General features: G+C 36.5%; 1 protein-coding gene across 3 annotated transcripts in view; it reads right to left on the bottom strand.

Annotated features, from left to right (window-relative positions):
* Positions 1–13,575, bottom strand: part of PPFIA2 (PTPRF interacting protein alpha 2) — a 487,632-nt gene that overhangs the window by 61,651 nt on the left and 412,406 nt on the right. For all 3 annotated transcript variants that reach the window (XM_042992818.1, XM_042992819.1, XM_042992817.1), the window contains 3 exons: positions 12,715–12,845; positions 9,431–9,585; positions 646–739 (listed from right to left, as the gene is read on the bottom strand). In XM_042992818.1, the coding sequence (XP_042848752.1) occupies positions 646–739; positions 9,431–9,585; positions 12,715–12,845 (380 nt within the window). The remainder of the gene's footprint in view (positions 1–645; positions 740–9,430; positions 9,586–12,714; positions 12,846–13,575) is intronic.

Raw genomic sequence — 13,575 nt, forward strand, 5'->3', positions numbered from 1 at the left:
CTAGTTCATCACTGAAAAATGTTACTTTGTATTTTAAAAATATGTTGCTTATGGACCCCACTAGTTTTCTAACAGCTGCTGAGACTCAACATTTGCCAATTTTGCAAGTCATTTAAATGTTCCATATTAAATATATGAATGAAAAGATACACTATAATTTCCTGCCAGATGCAAAACAATCTGCTCTGGGTCTAAAATAAATTTATGTTCAATCAGTCAGGGAAATATTCTTTTAAATACTCCTGTATAAGAGGAGATACTTTAATTGTCAGAGGAAACACGAAGTTGGATAGTATACATTCCCTTTTTATCATACCAATTCAGCCCTGAATTTCATATCAAATAGATTATCACATTACTTACAAGGCTACATTTAAATATTTTAAATATATGTGATTTTTGCAATCAATGCATTGGTCTCTTAGAAGAAACTGTCGATTTCTACTACAGGTCAGAGATGTGTACATCTATGTCAAACCGTAGTTCAGCAGAACCAGAAAACTCCAGAATTGAATAGTTTTAGGGAATGCTAGAACAACAATGGCCTTAGTCTATTGTTTCCAATGACTGTCTTTTTAACTCCCCCACAAATGATAAAGAGTAAGTGCAAGTTAGAAAATAGAGGAAGAAAATCTCCAAACCTACTTTTTCTTCAGTCTTCTATCCTTCTCAGCTTGAGTTCCAAGTTTGCCTAACCCCAGGGACTCCTGAGCAGCAGCTTCAGTCTCCATAAAGCCTCCTGTGAAAAAGTAACTATTCATGTTAGGTTGGATACACTGGGTCAATTCTGAAAATAAATTTTTAAAAGTTATTTGTTCAACTGCTCAGTATCACGAATTCTTTTTCTTTTTTAGATCGTCCTTATACTGCCAAACCAACATGCATAAAATGGCATGGGTACATAAATGAACGTACACTGAGAGAATGAAAAGAAAAGGTAACGACTGACCTACTATTCATACCACCCTTGACATAATACATAATCTATGGAATATACACTCCATGGAATATACAAGCTTCAAGGTCTCTTTTTCTTCTTATGAAAAAGAAGAGCACATATCTGTGTAGTGCATGAAATTTGTTTTCAATATTTTAAATTTGACATATTTGATGTAAAATGGCATAAATGATAGCCCAATGAACACAATTGGGTGCATGTCTTCAATTCTAAGTCAAGACACTATAGAAGTATTTGCTGACGTCTAAAGAGTTTGCATATCCTCCTTCTGGCACCCTCTTTTCCTCACCTGGCTGACTCCTTTATCCTTCAGTATATGCCTTACTTCCAGAACTTCATATGTTCTGGCAGGTTAGTTTTGTTTTGTAAATTTCATAATTATATCTGAAAAAAAAACCTATATCTTCAAAAAATCTTGGTAAGAATGGTTTTTATCCCAGCAAGCCACTAATTATTTGGTGTAGCGTCATTTTTATTGCTGCTGAAAAATATGCAATATACATAACCTTGAAAGGAAAGGAAGAGGAAAGAAAAGTATGTTGGGCATCAAATAGAATTACATATTTCACAATGCAATTATTTCATCCAGGATCCATAAACATATAGTTAATTCATAAATTCTTTGTTACACTTGAAAAATGAGAACTTAATCCTGGACTCTGTTTTCTTTTTGGTATTTACTATATGCAAAAAACATGAAGTCAAGGTAAGTGAAAAAATGTTCACTATTTTTAAGTGGGTTAAAGTACACATATTTTTAAATTTTTTTTTATGTTTATTTATTTTTGAGACAGAGAGAGACAGAGCATGAATGGGGGAGGGTCAGAGAGAGGGAGACACAGAATCTGAAGCAGGCTCCAGCCTCCGAGCTGTCAGCACAGAGCCCGACACGGGGCTCAAACTCACGGGCTGTGAGATCATGACCTGAGCCAAAGTCGGACGCTTAACCGACTGAGCCACCCAGGCTCCCCAAAGTACACATATTTTTTAAATGGAAGGGATTTCAATTCCAGTTAAGCTCAAGATTAGGTAGAAAGAATTAAGCTAATACCAACTCTTACAAAGACTACTACTACTACCCACACAAATGTCACCAATATGTCAATAAATAAAATTATTAAAGATAATTTTACTATTCTGCCACTGTAATTTCCTGACTTCACATTTGCAGGGCTTGACCAAGTTATGGTTTCTCTAGTGAAAAGTAATATCTTATTAAAGTGTCAGTGAAAAATTTTATTGTTACTGTTTTTCATAATTTATTTTAGCAAACAATTTATAATACTCAATGCTACTAATTCTGGAGCATTGGTATAAATGTTAATCTCATAGCCTAGTGACTCTGTTACTGAACTATATCATTGTAACACAATCCTCTTTAATTGAAAACACACTGACTGCTGTCTAGATCTAATCAATACTTTTGAGTTCAGGGACAAACATTTACTTTATTCAATTATGCACATGTGCAATTAATACTTAAAAATTTTTTTTATTATGAAAGAATTTCATTGGTGGTACCATTAGGAAAGTCATCCACTAGCTGACTTAAGGACTCTTGGGGTTCATTTTTAAATGTGGGATTTTCCATTTATTCACGGTGTGTGAATATTTTATTTCTCTCATCGGTGTACTTGCCTTATTGTATATCTAGAAATTATTATTCACAGTCTGCAAGTAACAATAAAATTGTTTTCTTGAAGTGAAAACTAAAATTAATGATTCACATAAAAGTTACGAAATTCTTGATCAGATGGGGACATGGAGATTGATGAAGTAGACCCATTAAGTAAACAATGATACACTTCATCCACCAAGTGGTTATATGAATCAGCCTTTTTATATTTTTCTGAGCAAAGAAGAACATATAAATTATCATTTAAATGTTTTTAAAAACCCAACGTTTTAATTAGCAAAAATAACATAAAAAAAATTAAAAGCTCTGGGAGAGAAACAAAGAAAGTTCTAGAAGAATATTGTGAGTCAAAGCTAGACCCAGGAAAATAGATGTTAGAATTGTTTCCCATAAATAAAACCATAAAAATAAAAAGCATGAGGAGCTTGGAAATACTCTGAATACTTCAAAATCTAATATCCTTTGAATAGAGCACTTAATAGAGAATTATGGCTACACCCTACTTCAAAATGCCAATAAAAAATGAAACTTATTGCCATAGTAGGTACAATTATTTTTAAGCATCGCATGTAGGACAGTACCCTTAAGCAGGAGCAAAAGTCTAGTCATGTGCATTTGTTTTAGCCCAGCTAAAACATTTCTGGGTGAGAACCTTCTTTCATAGAAGAATTTTCAGGTTCTGTTAAGGATGATGTCAGCCAAACCAGCTTATGAACTCTTACTTTATGAATGATCATCCCAATCTGGAGAGAGTCTGCCTCATTTTTGCCCAGCTGGTAGTGGGTTCATATGGCTGTGTGGGTTTTAAGAATGTCTACCTATTCATCTATACCAATATTTTATTTACTAGTCGCACAGGGCTATGTTACATTTTTGTTGCACAGCTCTATATATCTCGGTGGTTGTAAACTGGAGACTGTACCAATCTCCATAAGAAATATGAGTATTTGTGTATGTTGGTTGGAGGAGAGAAGTGCATATTCAGATGTCACAGTGACTGCAAAGGGCAACTGATATATACTGGGCAGGGAACAAGGATTCTAAGCATTCTTCAATGAGAAGAAAATCCTCTAATGTGCCTTAAAATGGCAGGAGTGCCCCTGATATGAAACATTAGCCTGTGGGAATCTGGGGGGTTGCTCACTTTCCAGGAGGTCTTTTAAGAATATGAAGAGAATATCATTAGCTCCACCCTCTCATGGCATGAGGTATTCAGGAATACAAGGCTTGAGTTTCATGATTCAGAGGATTACTCAGATAATAAACTGCTTATCACTTTTCAATGGCCACCTTGTAGTTGTGCATGCAAACACCAAGCCCAAATCCTCATCTTCAATGAAGTTCTCTGGGCTATCACTATCACTCTTACTTTGGCAAGGTCTTTGAGGAGTTGGAATTGTTGGACACAGGACCACCAGTGGGATGTGAGTGTTCCACTAAAGTATTTTTTTTCTAGCTCCCTTTCTACATAAACATCTTGAGTAACCCCAAATCAGCAGGACAAGGATCTGGTGGTCCAATGTCATACAATATCATTCTAGAGAGCAGGAGTGAGTGGTTCACTTGTCAGATCACCTTCTTGGAAACAGAGTTAGGCCAGTGGCCCAGAACAACCCCATGGCTCTAAGTCTCTGGGCTCCCTGGGATATCTGGTTGACCCCAAGCATGAGGTAGAGAGCATACACTCTGAAGGGAAGCAACAGAGACTCAAATCCACATGGTTTGGTTGGATCAGACACCATGCCTGGATAGCACTGCCTCCCTGTTTTGTCCTAGGGTCTGAAAGGTTAAAAAAAACCCAAAAAACAAAAAACAGTGCTTTCAGTGATTGGACCCATACAGGTACGAATCTTGGCTAAGAGTCCTGCCCAGATAGCACTGCCAGCCCCAGTCTCTCCCAGGCAACAGAGAGGGATGATAGAAAATTCCAAGGAAAGTATTGCAAAGTATGAGGCTTCCTAAGACCCAGGTCAAGGAGTTCAGTAAAGGACTCTCATATACCTGGGTCTACGAATGGTACTGGTTGGAGCCTTCTGTTCATCCAGACTGTGAGGGCAAATATCTCTATGTTGCTTGGTCCTTTGATTCCATTCAAAATAATTTATTTCATGTCGGCCCTTGAGGTACAAGTCTGTAGGAATTTCTAGCCAAAACCCACATTGCAAAGTCTGTGCCTCTTCATTTGTCCAATAGACAAATGGACTTAAAAAGGGACTTCTCACTCCAGAGAGATTAAGACTGCAATCTGTTGCCCATTGGTGATTTCATCTTTTTCATCTGATCTCTTTTCAGTATTAAAGCCATAGCATTCAGTTGGATTTAAACACACTTTGAGTTTATAAATGGTTACTTCATTGCTCTATATCAGTTAATCCATTAGCTCTCTAAAAAATGCACCTAGACACAGGGCCTGGCTCAAAAAGGGTATATGATAAACGGTCTCATAATTGAAGCTAAATAGTGTTTTCTTCACAAAAGGCCCTTTCACCATGCAGAGTATGAGTCATCTTTAATAGATACTTTGTGGAATTTACATTGTATCTGTTGGCTCCATAGCATCTAGGAACAATCTAAATTTGGGAGTAAAGGCCAGCACAAGTCACCCAAATTTTATGTGTAGAAATATGCTTGCCAAATAATCCTGGTGCAATGTTGATGCTGTTTTCGTCATTATGAAGTTATTTTCTTTATTATGTTGATTATTGTCAAGGAGTTCAGGCAACTATAATACAATCTGTCAGATGACCATAAAGGAAACAGAATTACAATGTAGTAGGCAAAAAAAGTATCTCTTGGAGATGTATAGCCTCTCATATTCATTTAAAGGAAATTCACAAGAGTACCTTTTATTTATTTATGTATTTAATTATGTATTTGTGTATTTTTACTTAGTGATACATGTATTTTATACAGCAATAACTGGGGACATTGCCTGTTCAAATTTAATCTATTTTTTTCTTTTTTACTGTTTTGTTTTTCATAGATTTGTCTCATTTGGTTCTATTGGATCAAGGCTCCATTCTTGAAAATCTCTTTGTCTTTGATTTGTGTTGCCCTCTCTTACAATGCCTGTCAATGGCTTCTTTCCCTAAATTTTTTTAATGTTTATTTTATTTTTGAGAGGGAGGGACAGGCAGAGAGTGACGGAGACACAGAATCCGAAGCAGTCTCCAGGCTCTGAGCACAGAGCCTGACGTGGGGCTTGAACTAACAAACTGTGAGATCATGACCAGAGCCGAAGTCAGACACTTAACCGACTGAGCCACACAGGCACCCCAATGGCCTCTTTTCTTAATACTTAACATTAATTGTTAACATCAGCTAGGATGGTCATGTGCATTCTGTTCTTTTTTTCTTTATAGTCATTATAATTGGAGTTCTCTGATGACCTGGGAAAGCTGGTGCTTCCCCAGGTAGTAAGCCAAAGAATGTGGTAAGATCACAGGGAGAGAGATTTTGGACCCTCCGTAACTCAGTTTTTGAGACAGTCTTTAGAAATAATACCTTTTTTTTCCATTTGTGTTTCCTATCCATATCAATAATCCAAAAATCAGATACCTGTGCTATTGAAATATTCACATACAGTGACTAGGGATGTATTTACCAAGGACAGAGTGAGTCCTAATTAGGCCATTAGAAACCCTTGATCCAAGGTGTCATCATTCTACTTATTAGCACCGTAACAGGAGGACTATTCAACCAGTTACAAACCTCACTGCATTTTTCCATCACCTAGGCCTCATTTTGACATCTTGTCCACAGGGATGCCATGAGTCACAGCTCACGCACTGCCCTTCCTATTCTCTTCTGGAGTAACTTTGTCAAAGAAAAAAAAAAATGAGTGTCATCTGATACAGTTATTTTTAACACAGTTCAATTTGTTTTGCTTCAAAATAGGTTAATGCCTTCAGATAAAATTAAAAGGCAAGCCCGTCAGGATTCCAATAACTGATGTATAATCATAGATTGTGGGGTTCAAACCCCTTTTCCCTAGCTATGCTGGTAGGATAGACAATGTAGCAGGTAAATTTTTTCTGGGTCAGAAATACGTTGAAGTTTTGTTTTGTTTTAAATAAAAGGTTGTATATGCTTATGTACTCTATCCTACTAATTTGAAAGCTCCTTGATGCCAACAGTTATGCTGTAGCCATTTTACTAAGGCTCATGGTTGGTACTCTAAACTTAAAAGTGTTTCAATATATGCTTATTCACTCAAAGTAGGAAGACGTAAATGATTTTGGATTATCTGTGTGTTTTTTTTCTTCCCTCAAATTCCCAAGCCTGTTGGGTTTCTCCAGGAGCTTTGATTCACCTTCAATATAGCTTCTACGTAGCTCCAGAGGAGTAGATATTTGTAACTGTCTTCCTCATCAGTATTGCAGTCCTTAGCGTGATTTAGACTCTGGTTTTGTTTATGTGGTAACTTTTTTGTTCTTCAGGGTAAAACAAAATCGCTCAGAGCTCAGAAATCTTCCCAGGGTGATGGTATGATCATGAATAACTATTGCTAGTTTCTGATTTGGATGGAGTTGATCACTGATTCACTTTATAACTGGTATGACATAGAGACACAAAGTTACTAAAAATGGGTAAGAAAGGCTAGGTTTCAAGAAGAATGTATATTTTTCTAGACTTTAAATTATATTTTGGATACCTTGATTTTGACAGAATATTGTTGGCAAAATTTCTAATGATTCAGTAACTCTTCATCAAAATTAAATTTAAAATAAAATAGAAAAAAGCCAAAAGAGAAAGGCAATTGAATATATTTTAAAAGGGAAAAGTAAATTATAGATCCCAAAATGAATATATATGTTTAAATAGGAGTAAATAAAATGATTACTATGTTAGCAAAATAGTTTAAAATAACTACCTACACTATTGTTAATTATACTGTAATATATTGGAAATGACAAATAATTTGGTAAGAATATAAATAGTTATCAAACAAGAAATTAAAACAATGCCTTGACACGTACATTTTATATCCAAAAAATAATCATCTTCTATCTTCTTTCCTTATGCAATAATTTTTTTATAGCCTTAGGAGTTCCTTTCCTGAGAAACAGAAGTCCAAAAAGGATTTAATTCATCTGTTGAGTAACATTTAATCACACAGCTGTCTGGACATTAGTTTTTCATGGCTTCTGATACTTTGTGTGGATTTTACAAAGGCACTTTTGAATATATGACATTTGTACCTCTGCAAACATAAATATTGCTCTCAGAAATTCTTTCAGTGCCAGGACAGGAAAGTTAGCCAGGAAGTTGGAGCATTACTTGTAAGTAATCATTCCTTTATTTGGGAAACTAAAGAAAGTGCTAAGAGGTTTGTATCATTCTGTTCAGCATTCACCATTGGAGGAAGGAGCTAAATATTTTTTCAATAGATTAACTATATTTCTATGTTAAATAAGAAAAGATAGAAAAAAGAAGATGCAATCACAATAACCAATGTGATGAAAAGAGATTTCAGAAGAAAAAATATAGGAAGACACACACACACACACACACACACACACACACACACATACACTACAAGCCAAGTGTATATTTACCTAGGGTCATTTCAAATGTACTGATGTATGTATGTATGTATGTATCTATCTCTTTTAAAGTTTATTTATTTATTTTGATAGAGAGAGAGAGAGCACACAAATAGGGGAAGGGCCAAGAGAGGAAAAGAGAGAGAATCTGAAACAGGCTCTGCACTGTTAGTGCAGCCCCTGATGTGGGTCTCGAACTTATGAACCATGAGATCATGAATTGAGCCAAAATCAAGAGTTGGACACTTAATGAATTGAGCTACCCAGGCTCATATATATATATATATGTACACACATATATATATATATATATATATGTACATATATACACACACACATATACACACGTATGTATACACATGTGTGTATATATATATACATATGTGTGTATATACACATATATATAAAGTTTACTTATGTATTTTATATATAAAGTTTATTTATGTATTTTGAGAGAGAGAGAAAGCGTGAGCTATGGAGGGGCAGAGAGAGACAGGGAGAGAGAGAATCCCAAGCGCTAAGAGCACAGAGCCAGACACGGCCTCACTCTCACAAATCAAACTGTGAGATTCTGACCTGAGCAGAAATCAAGAGTCAGATGCTTAACGGACTGAGCCACCCAGGCGCCCCTGTACTGATCCATATTTTTATTCCATTAGTGTCCAACAATAACTAACACAATCCCTATTGCCCTATTCCTTCCTCTGTCCTCCCACTTACATACTGTAGAGTTTATTTTGTGGAAAGCTGTGATAGCTTTAAATAAAGAAACCTGTACTTTTTTGGCCTGAATATCACAATTCTTTATTTTGGTTAAAAACTTATTATGGATTTTTTGTAGGCATCTCAATTTTTTCAACAGAAAAGCATTTATATACATCTGTGTTTTAAGCGGCAGTATACTCAGTGGTTTTAAAAATTGACACTAAGATGAATATTTCAGTTCTGTAAATTACTAAGACATTGTTTACTCATCGATAAATAAGAACAACAGTAATAACACTTGTCTCGTAGGGACCTTGTGTCTATCAGAGTCAGTCCTAAATAATGTCTAGCTATTGTTATTCACAGAGGAATCAAAAGGATTGGATGTTTTATAATATTCTTCCCTTGTAAGTTTTGTCAAACATTATTCAGCTAAATTGAATTTACAGAGCTGACTGAAAAAGGAAGTGTGTCAGGTAGGCAAAAGAAAAATGCAGAGACGAGAAATGAAATGAAAACTAGACAGACCCTCACAAGTGACCAAAATGAGTCGCAGTGGAAGTTGTCAAATTCATGCACACTTACGGAGCTGCCCGAGTCGGGCTTTTTCCTTTTTACCAAACAGACGTCCTATTGAAGACTTGATTCCTTTCTTCTTGGGGGCTTTGTGAAGAGAGTCTTGGCTGCTATTGGAACTGCCAAGCCCAAGGCTTTCTGGCTCAAGGGAGGCAGATAAACTACTGCAAAACACAAAAGAGGGCAAACTGCTCATCCACAAGGTACACAGACTTGTTCCTTCATAAAGGGACAAATGAAAGAACACTTACTCTCTTCCTTTCCTCCCACATTTGCTCTTAAGCATATTGAAATTTGTTGTTGTTGTTTTTTTTCCTCAGCCTTAGGGCTCTGAGCCTCCAAATTTTGTCTAAGGAAAATGATTTTTGTTCTAAGTGATTTTCCCCCTTATTTTAATACAACCAATGAACATAGGCCAGCTTATTAATTGCATGTTAAATGACCTTCCATTATTTAGCAAGTGACCCTTTACCTATTTCCACCTCAGAGTATGATTTTTTTAGTCTTAAACATAATGACCTATGATAAGACATTTAAATTTAACTAACAGTGAAGTTTAAGCTGCTATTCTAGGTCACAGCTTTACCTGATTTTCTTCTAGCCATCTTTCTCTCTCTCAGTTTTGGAACCTGATTCATTTATTTCTTTAATTTAAAAATGTTTATTTATTTAATTTATTTTTTAAAAAGTTTGCTTATTTTGGGAGAGTGAGAGAGAGAGAAAACGTGAGCAGGGGAGGGGCAGGAGAGAGGGAGGGAGAGAGAGAATCCCAAGAGGGCTCCACACTCAGCTTGGAGCCTGACAGCAGGGCCCAATCCCATGAGATCACAGCCTGAGCCAGTATCAAGAGTCAAATGCTTAACCACCTGAGCCACCCAGGCACTCAGTAGCTAACTATAGATGCACAGATTAACAAACAGGGCACTGGCAAATGAAGTAACTTGATCTCTTCCTTTAAGAGAGATTGGTGAACAGTCAGGAAACCAGAAAAGAGGCATTTTTAATGGTTAAATTAGTTTGAGAAAGAACAAAAATTTTAACCAGAAATAACTTCTAGTTGGTATTAGTAGATCATCGCTGTTTTTATGAGATGACTATTTCTCTTTTGGATATTAAGTTTTCAATTTTAATTCTAACATAGTTAACATGCAGTGTTAAATTAGTTTCAGGTGTACAATACAGTGATTCAACAACTCTATGCATTACTCAGTGCACCCTAAGTGTATTCTTTAATCCTTATCACCTATTTCACCCATCCTCCTACCCCTCCCCTCTGGTAACCATCAGTTTGTTCTCTACAATTAAGAGTCTGTTTCTTGATTTGCGTCTCTCTTTTTTTCCTTTGGTCATTTCAATGTGTGTGTGTGTGTGTACCACTTGTTCTTTTTTTAAAATTAAAAAAAAACTTCTAACATGCATTTATCTATTTTGAGAGAGAGAGGGAGAGCGTGAGTAGGGGAGGGGCAGAGAGAGAGGGAGAGAGAGAATCATAAGAAGGCTCCACACTCACTGCAGAGCCCAATGGGGGCTTGATCCCACAACCCTGAGATCATGACCTGAGCCAAAATCAAGAGCCAACCACTTAACTGACTGAGCCACCCAGGTGCCCGTTATTTATTTTAGAAAGAGAGAGAAAGAGAGAGAGAGCGTGCTCGCATGCAAGTGAGTCAGGGCAGAGAGAGAGGGGGACCAAGTATTCTAAGTGGGATATGCACTGACAGCAGAGAGCCCGATTCAGGGCTCATACTCATGAACCCTGAGATCATGACTTGAGCCGAAGTCAGACTCTTAACTGACTGAACCATCCAGGCACTTCTGGTGCCTCATTCATTTAATTTTAAATCATCTAGGTGGGATTTAAAAGCAAATACTCATATGCTCTAGTGATCATTTTGTTTTTTTCTTACAGTTCTCAGGTATTCTTTCAGGTACATGATAAACTGAAATGATTTCCAAGAAGTTGCTCTAGACTCCATTCCTGGTCAATGTAACTGACATAGTATTAATAGGAGAGGTACAATAGATACATTGCTATCTATTCTACAGCTGTCCATTTGACAACACCATGATGAATTACTTAACTTTACTTATTCATCCTCTTTAATGAGTTGACATTCTCTAAACTCCAAACCAATAGCTTTTCACATGTTAAAACAGGAGTGATTCTTTTCTTGGAGGATGAAAGCAGATAGTTTGAAGCTGGGGTAACTGGGGTTTTATACTCACATTAGAAATTAAACATAAAACAGAAAGGAGCAAATGTCTGCCAGCACAGAACCTCTGTTTTAAAGCATATTTGTTGTAAAACTCATACTATTTAGAAGATAAATTCTTACTTAAAGTGTTAATACTAAGCCATTATGCACAGCCATATCAATGATGTGTCTTGAGATGCTGCAATTGATAAGACTGTAAAAGCATATATATTTAAGATGTGAATTGCATGTTTAGATTTGTTTATGCTACTTATTATAGCGATCTGCTTGCAATTTTGTAGGCAGATGGAAAGCACCACAGGATGAGTTGCTACAACAAATAGGGTACTTCCCCTTACCTCTTCTTTTAACATTTTGGCAGATATGCTTTTTCCCCCTCTAAGAACTTTCTGCTTATTAGCTGTTATAGCTGTCAGCACCAGACCCTGGGGGGTAGTATACATACCTGTTTGCTAAAAATAAATGAACTGCAATTATGGACTTTTCAGAACTTAATTACTTTTTAAAAAATGTTTTAGTTATTGGTGGTGGGGGGGGGGGGAGCAGAGAGAAAGGGAGAGAGAGAATCCCAAGCAGGATCCATGCTCAGTGCCGAGCCCTGTCTCACCACTGTGAGATCATGACCTGAGCTGAAATCAAGAGTCAGATGCTCAACCAACTGAACACCCAGGCATCCCCAGACCTTACTTTTACACCTAAGCCTAAGCCAAATTTATAGTTTTGTCCTAGAGTCTGTTAAGTTTTTTGCTATTCTTCCTAATGTGTCTTTCCATTAGCCTGACTTCATTTTAATACTAAATATCCACTAAATATAGAAGAGATAATCTCATCAATATTGGCTAGTAATAAGACCACAAATACATAGTTAATTTTAAAACTAAAAATTTGATCTCAGAATGCATTTTTTTTTCACAAGAGGAGAGGGGAGAGGGAGGAGGGCAATACTCTACTGGAGAGTTATAGCTCAAACCAAATTTCTCACATAAATTTTTAAGCAGTCTATTTGACAGCACTTAAAGAAAGAATATTTTCAGAAGGAGAGCATGCAAACCGTGAAGTGAGCTGAGAGAATCATACCTTCGGGCATCATTGTGGTAGGAGGAGGGAAGGGTGTGAGTCATCCTGATGGCTCTAGGGGTAGGGGGAGGAGAAGTTTCACATTTTATAGTTGCTTTATCCTCCCGACCATCTTCTTCCACCACTGCAATCTAGAAATGAAAACAATTCATTCAGATGAATTCTTTCTAGATTTCAAATGAAATTGACAGAAATGGAGAGTCATTGGCAAAACTATTTGAGTAATTCTAATACAAACACAAAACAAAAAACTTGAGGCATATAGGTCTTAGACATATAAATTCTTATTACTGAAGCACGTGAGTTTAATAACTTTTAAAAGTGAAGGTATTCCAGTTTAATATATAACCTGGACACATTTCATAAAAAATCATTATTTAAGAGTGAATAAGCACCATAGATCAATATCCAGGAACTATGAAAAAGCTATCACGGACTCCGTTTCAACATATCAGAATGTAAAAGCTTACAAAAAAGTTACTGGGTACATATTTGAGTTAATTCATTAAGAAGGTATGCATAGTCAGGTTATCATAACATGGAAATCTTTTAAGTAGGAGATTTTTTTAGTATTTATTTTTGAGACACAGAGCACAAGTGGGAGAGGGGCAGAGAGAGAAGGAGACACAAAATCCAAATCACACTCCAGGCTCTGAGCTGTCAGCACAGAGCCTGACATGAGGATCAAACTCATAAAGCATGAGATCATGACCTGAGCCAAAGTTGGATGCTTAACCGACTGACCACCCAGGCCCCCTTTAAATAGGAGATTTTTGAAATGAGAAGAGAAGATGGCAAAACTACAACTTTATCAGATAAAGTGTATTATTAACGCAGGCAAATGAAATGTGGTCCAGATGT

This window comes from Panthera tigris, chromosome B4 (genome assembly GCF_018350195.1).
Source record: "Panthera tigris isolate Pti1 chromosome B4, P.tigris_Pti1_mat1.1, whole genome shotgun sequence".
NCBI classification, from domain to species: Eukaryota; Metazoa; Chordata; class Mammalia; order Carnivora; family Felidae; genus Panthera; species Panthera tigris.